Source organism: Lithobates pipiens, unplaced genomic scaffold (assembly GCF_037356315.1).
Source record: "Lithobates pipiens isolate NorthernLeopardFrog02 unplaced genomic scaffold, aLitPip1_a1.2 Scaffold_18, whole genome shotgun sequence".
In the NCBI taxonomy this organism is placed as follows: domain Eukaryota; kingdom Metazoa; phylum Chordata; class Amphibia; order Anura; family Ranidae; genus Lithobates; species Lithobates pipiens.
Genome location: NW_027507758.1, coordinates 430,953,065 through 430,964,217, shown reverse-complemented (window position 1 = coordinate 430,964,217; position 11,153 = coordinate 430,953,065). Strand labels below are relative to the sequence as shown.

The 11,153-nt window shown below is 44.4% G+C and overlaps 1 protein-coding gene across 3 annotated transcripts in view; it reads left to right on the top strand.

Annotated features, from left to right (window-relative positions):
* Positions 1–3,769: 3,769 nt before the first annotated feature.
* MFSD1 (major facilitator superfamily domain containing 1) overlaps positions 3,770–11,153 on the top strand; it is a 71,663-nt gene continuing 64,279 nt past the window's right edge. For all 3 annotated transcript variants that reach the window (XM_077488076.1, XM_077488075.1, XM_077488077.1), the window contains exon 1: positions 3,770–3,946. In XM_077488076.1, the coding sequence (XP_077344202.1) occupies positions 3,793–3,946 (154 nt within the window). In that variant the 5' untranslated portion in view covers positions 3,770–3,792. The remainder of the gene's footprint in view (positions 3,947–11,153) is intronic.

The following is an 11,153-nucleotide window of genomic DNA, read 5'->3' as shown; positions in this document are numbered from 1 at the left end:
AAGTCTACGTTTGATTCCTATAAATTCTGCCCTGCGCTTCTGCAGGTCGGGCGAAAAGTCGGGGTACAATGAGATTTTAGCTCCATTATAAAAAATACTCCCCATCTCTCTAGCCCTGCGTAGCAGTACTACTTTATCTTTGTAATTCAGGAGTTTCGGGACTATGTGCGCTCTTTTTACTGAAAACTGTTGTGAAAAAGTCTCTCTTCCAAATACTTCATTAAGCCATTTTTCTAAAACTAAAATTGGATCGGATCCTTCACTTTTTTCCGGGAGACCTACCTACCTCACATTGTCCCTTCGGAGTCTATTTTCCATTTCATCCAATTTTCCTGCAAATTTGCCCATTTGTACTTTTAAAACTTTAACCTCTTGATTGAATGGGTACATATCATCCTCAATTTGACTAATTCTCCTTTCTGCTGTTGTTATTCTATCAGCCGTCTTTTGGAGTTTGTGTCGCGTCATAGCCAGTTCCTCTTTAATACCTTTCATTTGGTCACATAACACCGCCAGCGGCTGTTTACATGTATTAACTGCCAGCAGCACAAACTTTAATGTCAGTTCTCCTTCTCCTAGGGATACCTGTACAGGAGCTGTTTTGGGCTTTCCAGCAGCTCCCGTATTTTTATTAGTTGTATTCTTTGCTCCCACAGGAGGTTACTGGTACATTTAACTGCCCTTGACTCTTTCTGTCCATTAACGATTTAGCTTGGGATAGCTGCTCCCCTTTAGTTGGTGTATGATCAGGGGTATGGGCATACTTTTCCAGTTTGGCTGCTACTGATGCCCCAGTTGTTACTGTGAGCGGAGACCCCTTCTCCTTATCTTTAGCTGATCTCAGTGATTGTATCCCGACATTCTCCTGGCTGTCATGCTCATCCCCTCTCCTCCTTGCTGATATAATGCTGCTCCAGTAATTCACCCACCTTAGGGGGGGGGGGGTAAAAAAAATGAGTTTCAGGGAATCCACAATAGTTCTCCTGGCTCAGGAATCACTCGCAAGGTCTGACAAAGGGCAGAGAGATAGACAGCTCCTGTTTCCCCCTTTTTTTTTTTACTTAACCAGTAACAGTCCTTTGCTTACGGGTAGCAGATATATTTATGTATTTATATTCAGCAAGCAGCATACAGAGCGGTGCTGCCTCACCTTCTCCACGGCGGCGATGGCCTCCTCATAAGCAGACAGAATATCCCTCTGGGCTCCCCCCTCCGATACTGTGTCGCCGGTATCTGCAGCGTTCAACGCTTCACTCTGCTCCTGTGTCTCTGCTCCCGTGCCTCTCACTGCCGAGATCTCACAAAACTTTGCGGCATCTTCTGTCGCTAATCACCGCCAGGAGCTGTGGAGTACCCGAGGCCTCCTCCGTCTGGGACGCAAGCCATCGCCCCCTCCAAGCACTAAATACTCTCTGAGCTTGTTCCAGGGAGCATACAGGTTTAATGGTAGCCACTCTTCAGCCGGGGACGCATTGGGCATACACCGCCATTGTTACACATACGTTGGAGCGCGGTGAGAGCACACACCTCTCTCACTCCTCACACACAGCCACCACTGTCCAGCTACGCACTTTCTTTGATTCTTCCCCACATGGTGTATTTGTACATTTACTTCCAGGGCTCTTTTTAATTCATTTTAGGATTTGTTTCCCAGTGTCTGATTAGGTCTTGCTGAGGATTGTGAGCATGGTACATCAAGCGACCAGTCCCCTATCAAAGAGCTTACTCTCACCAATTGATTGTGGTCGGTGATTGGTGCAAAAGATGTTTAGGTATCTATTTATATATGTGCAATATGGGGGTGCTGTTAGATGCCCCAGTAGAAGTCCTTTTTGGACGAAACACGTAGGGCCTGGTTTCTCCGCTCTCCATATTGCCTTTTTTTTATATATTGTGATCACTATTTCTTATTTTATTTGTATGTGTTTTTTATGCAAATAAATGGCCATCTCTTTTTGCCCTACACCATTGGAAGCATTCTTCCTTCTGTTTTACATATTACCCGCTTCTGTAACACTCTTAGATTGAGAGGTCATTGAGAGGTGTCTATTCTTTTGGACAAAGTAAATCCTTCTATTCATTACCGATTCCATATCCACAGAACTATTGGGTTGCTGCACAGTCTGTGTTTGGACAAATTGTTGAAATTGACAGAATGTCCAACTCACGTCAATTTCTGTGACATGGCATCAACTGTTTTACTAAACCGCATGCACATTAGAAAAAATCAGCAGCATAGCACCAACACACATCCTTGCCGCTCATTGGTTGCCTGCCCTGCTCATCACCTCAGCCGTCCAATATCACCTTCCACCTTTTCCCGCAGCATGATTGCATCGCGCAACCATCAATCTTCTTCCTGGAGCCTTTGTGTATTTGTTTATTTTAGCTTAGGTGTGATTGGTCAGCAGGAGCTGTCTGCTAGTTTCGGATTGTTCAGCGCTCTGAATGGGCAATACATGTGGGCTGGCTGGCTATTGGCAGGAGGAGCAGATTTGAAGTGACCTGTGGGTATTGGTGAGAGGATCTGCGCTAACCGGTTCCGGTGTAAGAAGGGGCTCCAGGTGAGTGTTGTGATACCTCACGGGGGAAGTGTTACTGGGCTCAGTCCATCCATTGATCACTGCTGGGTAGGGTTGCCACCTTTTCTTCGAGCCAACCCTGAACACTTTACTGGCACACAGCATTCTATTTTGTAGTATACACTAATACTAATTACAACACCCCTTACTATCCACTGCATACCAACCGTCCACTGACGGTTCAAAGTAGCCCATGCTACATATAAAACCCACACTATGAACACCACACCAAAGTGGCCCATTCTAGTATCTACAGCACCCCAAATCAGTCCATCATATCCTAGGCAACCCAAAATGGACCACACTAACCACAGCACCACAAAGAACCCCACACCAGTGGGATGGGGACTGGGGGGCAGTGTGGTGGACAGGCAGGCAGCAGGATGCACAGGGGGAGGCAGCAAGGTCGACTGGGAGCGCTGCAGAGTGGTCAGGGGGGCCACAGAGTAGTCAGTGGGATGAACAGGGAGGTCAGTGGGATGCACAGGGGGTCAGCAGGGTGGACTGGAGAGTAGTGTAGTGGACAGCATGGTGGACGGTGCACCGGGGTGGACTGGGAGAGTAGCAGAGTGGACAGGGTGACTGTGGGATGAACAGAGGGACAGATAGGGGGACAGTGGGATGGATAGGGGGACAGCGGGGTGGACAGGAGGGTGGCTAGGGGGACAGTGGGATGTACAGGGGCCAGTGGGGGCACAGTGGGATAGATAGGGGGTGGACAGCGGGATGGATAGGGGGACAGCGGGATGGACAGGAGGGTGGCTAGGGGGACAGTGGGATGTACAGGGGGCAGTGGGATGGATAGGGGGTGGACAGTGGGGGGGGGCAGTGGGATGGATAGGGGATGGACAGAGAGGCAGTGGGATGGATAAGGGGACACAGGGATGTATAGGGGTACAGTGAGGTGGATAGGGGGAATGGACCGGGGAAATGGGGGTTGGACGGTGGGACAGTAGAATGGACACGGGGTGGTCAGTAGGAGGTATAGGGGGACAGACATGAGTACAGTGTGGGTGGTAGCGAGATGACAGGAGAACAGCGGGGATGGATAAGGGAACGGACACTGTACTTCCGTCCGTAGCTATTTGTATTGGCAGAGCAGTACAAAGCAGCTGCACAGTGCAAAACGTGACCTACCACCAACCCCGCCCCTCTGGTCACATGAGAGCACAGCATGTGATCACGGTCACGTGACTAGATAGTAGACAACATGGCGGGGTACGAGGAGGAGGAATCGCTGCTTCCCGGGGAATCAGATGGGGGCTCCGCCAGCATACAGCAGAGGAAGATGTCGGCTTTATGTGACCCCAGTCGGTTCGCTCATCGTCTGGTGGTTCTGGGCCTCATGTGTTTTCTGGGTTTCGGTGAGCAGTGTTGTGTGGGGAGAGGCAGACTGCCTGCTAGATGGGACTAGACTACACGTAATGGAGTATAGGAGGACATCCTGTGGGGGGAGGGGGACATAATTACATCCCTGCTCTGTACAGTAGTGCAATAGAATGCGGAAGTCAATAGAGAAACTTTATTTTTGGTGATTTTGTGATTTTCATGTTTTATTGTGCTTTACGCTTAAGGCTACAGAAGTCGATTGGTAGGTGGACCTCTGCACACCCCCCACACCTGGATTGGAAGTCAGTCTCTGCTGAAGCAGCTAAATTTACATCCACCTGTGGTCAGCTTTACTCTGTACAGCAGGGGTAATGAATTAAAATTCAAGGAGGTCCGATCGCCAAAATTTTCTTTGGGCCGAGGTCCGAATCTCAAGTCTGTGCTATGACTCAGAAATATTGTAGTAACTGTATATCTATCAAAAACATGAGAAATGTACAATTTCCTTAGCATTTCAACAATATTTATTGTCAAGTTAAATCTGGTGTCCCCATCACAGTGCCCCTTTACATCGGGTGTCCCCATCACAGTGCCCCTTTACATCGGGTGTCCCCATCACAGTGCCCCTTTACATCGGGTGTCCCCATCACAGTGCCCCTTTACATCGGGTGTCCCCATCACAGTGCCCCTTTACATCGGGTGTCCCCATCACAGTGCCCCTTTACATCGGGTGTCCCCATCACAGTGCCCCCATCACCGTGCCCCTTAACATAAACTGTGCACATCAGGGTGCCCCTTAACATAAAATAAGGGTCATGCTGATGGGCACATTTTATATATTAAGGGGCACTCTGATGGACACAACAAAACGCGCCACCCCTTAAAGCGGGAGTCCACCGGGACTCCGCGTTTTTTTTTTAAAAGCCAGCAGCTACCAATACTGCAGCTGCTGGCTTTTAAAATAGTGACACTTACCTGTCCAGCGCGCCCGCGATGTCGGCACCCGAAGCCGATCGCTAGGTCGTCTGTCGGGTCCTGCCGCCGCCATCTTGGGTATGGGAATCAGGAAGTGGAGCCTTTCGGCTTCATTTCCCGGTTCCCTACTGCGCATGCGTGAGCCGCTCTGCGCAATGAGGACGGTCCCCGCTGCCTCTGGGAGCTGTGTGTTTCCCAGCAGGCAGCGGGGCACTTGCTGAAGGGGGCGGGCGCTTGCGGAAAGGGGCGTAACGTACGCCCCTTTCCGCAGAGAGCTAGCCCGGAAGTGGGTGCAGTTACCTGGATTATCCAGGTAACTGCACCCCCCTCCCCCTTGAAAGGTGCCAATTGTGGCGCCGGAGGGGGGGAGGAATCCGATGAGCGGAAGGTCCATTTTAGGGTGGACCTCCGCTTTAACTTAAAATTTGCCCATCAGAGTGCCCCTTTTAATATAAAATGTACCCATCAGTGTTGCTCTTAAAATAAAATATGCCCATTAGCGTGCCCCTTAACATGAAATAAGGGTCACACTGATGGCCGCCTATTATGTTAGGAGGCTCTCTGATGGGCAAATTTTATTTTAAGGGGCATGCTGATAGGTATATTATTAATATGCACAATGCTGGGCTTTTTTTGTAAGGAGCACATGGGTATATTTTTTATGTGCACACTGATGGGCATGTTTTGTTAAGGTGCCCCTTAACAAAATATGCCCATCGGTGTGCACAATAAACCAGTGATTGCTTCAATTTAGTAGTATGCTGGCGGTCCGGGCAGAAGCTCTGTTCGGTCCGGACTTGGACCGCGGGCCGCCATTTAATGACGGCTGCTGTACAGCTTTGTGCAAGAGCCCTGAAGCTGCATTCACACCTCAGTGTTTTGAATTGCGGGTAGCTTTTCTGCAATTCTCCCTGTGATTTCAAAGCATCCACATGTGAATGACAAAGAATGGCATTTAAAATTGTGGTGCGGTTCTGCCACAATAGTAGTGTGGCAGACCGCATCACATGAAACACGTCCAAAAGTAGCTCCTGAACTTTTTTGGGGGACAAGCATCACACAATGCAGTTTGCCATGATTGCAGTGCAATTTATCGTGGCAGAACCGCACCTTGACTTTAGGTGCCATTCAAATGAATTGCATCTCAAATGTGCTTTCTGCAATATTTCATTCACACCTGGGTGCTTTGAAATCACAGGCAGTATAGTGGAAAATCTGCTCGCGATTTAAAATGTCAAGGTGTGATAATACTATAAACCATAAACTCCGAGTCCAGACAAGATTTTTTTTTTCTTTCTATCGTATGAGAGGGCTAGAAGTAGGACTGCTCGCGCGTGGGCCCCCCCCCCCCCAAAAATGAGGCAGCTGCATTCAGTGGGGTGGGGGGACGGGCATACTGAGGGTGTGGCTTTGAGGCTGGATAGACCGTACCAGGTAGCTCAGTAATGATGAGAATAATGGAACAAATTAGCATTGCTCCCTGCCCAGTCACCTCTTAGAGCCAGGTGCAGTAACCAGGCAGCTTCTGTGATGCAATGCTGATAAAATTGCAGGATTATCATCACCGCATACAGTGCTGCAATTGACTGAGGTGATAGATGCCTAAAACTCTCAGGTACAAAGATTGGTACAAATGGCAGCCCTCAAATTTTCCATTCGGCTGCCTTGGGGGGTGGCATTCTCCCAGCCAGGGAAGAGGAGTTGAAGAATTGAGTTGGCCGATCTTCAGAGAGTGGGGATTGCCCACTGTAACAGCTTTCATTTGAATTGCTGGGTTCCTGTGGCCGCTCAGTCGCACAGTCCTGCCTCCTCGCCTGGCTCATTTCATAGGGGAGATGGGACTGTGTGACGGTGAGTGGTGCCGGGTACCCAGCAAGTTCAAATTTTAAGCTGTTACAGGGGGCAATTCCTGCTCTCTGATCGACCAGCTTGACTCTTCTTTGGCACAGGTGAGGCTGTATTAATGGGCGCTAATAAAGTTGTTAATTTTATTTTTGTAACATCTGCATTAAACATTTAAGTGTCATATCATGAGATAATTTATAAAGACGTGTTTAGGGATGGGATTAGGGGTGTGACATGGTTGGGGTTGGATGGGGCAACTGGTCGCAAATAACCCTTAAGGCCTGGCTAGTAACTCAGTACTTGAAATTTTGAGCCCTGCAAATGGTATCCAAAAATGTAGTTGAAGACATAGTTCAAAGACAATTCTAGGCAAGTTAAATCATCAGTTATGACACCGTAGAACCAATTTTTACACCAGTATACATCTTCCTATCACTTTTAACAGGTTCCATGGCTGTGTGTGTGTGTGTGTGTGTGTGTGTGTGTGTGTGTGTGTGTGTGTGTGTGTGTGTGTGTGTGTTTGTGTGTAGGTGGCCATCTTTCCTATGGGGGAATGGCCTCAAAAATGGCCTCCAGCATGACTGGTTAGAACCTCAATTAGGTTGTAAATGGTGTCTGTCCTGTTAAAGGGAACTTGTTTTCTGTTTTTAAATGCTGTGTGCTTGTAATCTTCCTAGAGAGAGCATAGCAATAAAATCCTGACAGACGGTTCAAAATCTTCCTTGCCGTATGTTTTGGTTGCCGCTTTGAGGGCTTTCCCCTCACTTTTTATTCTCCATACCTTCATATGCAATGGAAGTAGAGAGAGTTCCCCTTCTGTTGCTAAGTGAAGAGAAATCTTACAGAGACTCATACATCAGTAAAAAGTTGACAAAGTTTCCAAACCCCTTTTACACAGTAAAGATTTGTTTTTGGTAGAGCTGCACAATTCTGGCTAAAATGAGAATCAACATTTTTTTTTGCTTAGAATAAAGATCACGATTCTAATGCGACGTAACATCTTTCACATTATACCAAAAAAAATTGGCCTAACTTTACTGTTTAATTTTTTATTATTTTTTTTTTATATTCATTAAAGTGTATTTTTTTTCCCCAAAAATTGCATTTGAAAGATCGCTGTGCAAATACATGTCATTGAGACACCTTTTAAATTATACCACCCCCCCACTTAAAGTGTAAGGCTTCACCCTACACCAGTGATGGCGAACCTTGGCACCCCAGATGTTTTGGAACTACATTTCCCATGATGCTCATGCACTCTGCAGTGTAGTGGAGCATCATGGGAAATGTAGTTTCAAAACATCAGGAGTGCCAAGGTTCGCCATCACTGTGCTGCACTTGCCTCTGTGGGCAATTATCTGTTACTAATTTATGAGCCCCGCGCTTCCTTCCTTTTCCTTCCTTAGGGCTTCTGGGACGGATCAAGGTGATTTCTTGATGGTCAACAGTATATGACCAATCGGAATGGCACTGATCTGTCCCAGAAGCGACAGAATTCTTTCTTGTCCCCTCTCAAAAGCAAATTGCTGTTGTAAGGGCAAAGCTAATGTAAACTAACCCTTAGGCTTTAAAAAAAGAAAAAAGAATGCTAGAAGCTGATTGGTTGTCATGTACAGTTACTCCAGTCTTTCTAAATTTCATCAGAAGTGACTGTACCAAACATGACCTTTTATTACCATTATTCAGAGTACTTGTTTTAGTTAAACCTGAATATCTCCTGTAGGTTCTGTGCCATAGTCTTGCTATGTCCACGTTTTTGTGAAAGAACGAATGCATCTTGGGCCTCTCCTAGAAACCTCCCCCCACTGCCATGAACACAGAGGGATATGCCTAGGTATTAAGTATGTAAACAGTGGATTACAAGGGAAAGGGCAGCTGGAGTCTCTAATGCAGTTAATAAAGGATTAGCCTTGTGCTTTATTTATTATTGAGCCTGAAGAATAATAGGTCAGTTGAATGTTTTATTCTGAAATTGAATTATTTTGCTAACAGCTGCTTATCATATACATTATAGTAAATATGTGGTCTGGCAAGTAATCTATAGCTAGTTACTTCATATCATCCCATCACTGTTGTAGAAAAAGGCTTCTAGGAGCCACAGGATTGTGTATTTTTAATTTTTTGTATTGACATAGTTCTGATGTCCGTCAAGAAACTTGGTATGTGGCCCAGAAAACACAAACTGCTCAGTAGTGGCATCAAGTGACAGATTATCTAATGCAGAATATTTAAATCCTAAATACAAGGACAGTTGCAAATGCTAAACTGCACTTTGGTAAAGTTCTGATTTCTATGTAAGTTCACAGGACAGAGACTGATATAGTACTCGGTAGAAATATATCATTGCGGTAGCTTTCTTTTTATATCAAATCTCACATTAGAAACATGGGAGGTTTTCTCTGTGAGGTTACACCCTTCATGTGATGTTTTACTGACCTTTTCATAATCTTGGTCCCTTCCCAGCTCATATCAGAAACCCGCATGTAGATTAGATCCTTAGTGCTGCTGGCTTCAATTGCTGCAGACAGACTTTTTTTTTAAATATAATTACTGATCCACAACACTGGTGAACGTAGAAAAGAACAAAAGGCTTATCAGATTAATTCATAACAAATCACAGCCTACAATCTTAATATAATTTTGCTTATGTTTAATGAAAATGTGGGCATGGCTACACACCGGATTTATTAGTAGTGTGCAATCACCACACAATGGGAGAAGCTGAAATTACTGCTTAAGGATATTCATTTGTGAGAATAAATTATGCCTACAAATGTGTACTGTAAAATATTTAAAGGATAATTTTAAGTAGCTCTCATACAAAATGTATCAAATGTGTAATATAATAGTGAATGTTCAATAGAACACCCCGTGATGTAGTAATATATAAACTAAAAGTCCATTGAACAAAATGATGAAAACCACACACAGAAATCAATCTTCATAAAAATCCTTCAGACTTCCACCACACCAGCTTGCTCGTGACCCCTCTCCTAATGGAAACGCACTCACCGACTGATGTTGCCTCCCACTCTCGTGTTTGGCAAAAAAAAAAGCAGTATAAACCCCACTCGGGTCTATCCCACTAACATTCCAGGCAAGGCATATCCGTATGTGAAAAATAAGTTAAAATGCTCCACATAACGTGATACTGTTTAAAATTTATTAAAGCTTACACCACACTTCAATGTTTCCACTTGCATGTTAAACAGAAAGTGCCAGCATAGAATAAAATTCTCATAGCAAACTCTAAACCAATGAATGGGTGGTGCGCTGCGGTCACAGCGGATCCAAAAGTGTGCGCTAAAGCTCTCACCACTTTGCCAATCCCAGGAAGCAGTCGGAGTGACGAAACATGTCGAGGGTGTGGCTATGTCTATTTATAGAAAATTATCCAATTTCTTAAAATTATCTAAAATTTTCTTGTGGCAATTTTTAACATGTTAAAAATTTATTAAAAAATTGGCCAAATAAATTTAAAACTATTATAAAAAATCTAATTAACATAGATTTGCTTTTAAATAAAACAATTTGAAACTAGAAAAAATTAATAAAAACATATATTAAGATTAAAAAATAAATAACTATTTTAATATTTTTTTTATATTAGAAATAATGAAAACATGTTAAATTGCCACAAGAAAATTTTAGATATTTTAAAAAATTGGATAATTTGCTATGAATAGACATTATTTAAAAAAAAATAAAGGACAGAGAAAAAAATTCATCGGTACATCTATAGATAAATATATTTTATAAATAATATACACATACCTGATCGTTACCAACAGACGTTCCTCTGGTGACACACTGTTTCTCATATTTGTGTCCACGAATGTCGGACCAGGTCGTACTTTTTCTAAGAGCAGATCAAATGTGACAATGGACATCTGGGATCAAATTAAAAAACTTGTCGGGGTAGGTACGCAGCTGCACATACATGTTTGTGAAATATCCAACGGACATTCGCTGTCCCATCAACGGATGGGTCCAATATCGATGAGCTCTGACTCTGGACCTCTCACAAAATTTGCGACGATGTTGCTGTCTCATCAAGAGCAACATCAGGAGCATTTCCTGACATATATTCAATATGGGATCCATTTCAAAATATATACCACAGAAAGAGGCAAATGCAAGTGTACAACTGCTCTCTATGCTGCTTCTGCTCACTCTGATCAAAATAGCAGAAATAGTTAAAAAAAAAAACATGCTTTGAGAGCTTGGGGAGGGTCTACATGATGTTATCTTTATAAACACGGCAAAACGCGCGTTTCAGCTTTTTTTGAGCAGAGTTTTCACCTGCGTCTCGTGTGCATGAGGCCTTAGTTTACATATCACTACATCACGGGGTGTTCTATTGAACATTCATTATTATGTTGCACATTTGATACATTTTGTATGAGCACTAATTTAAATTAT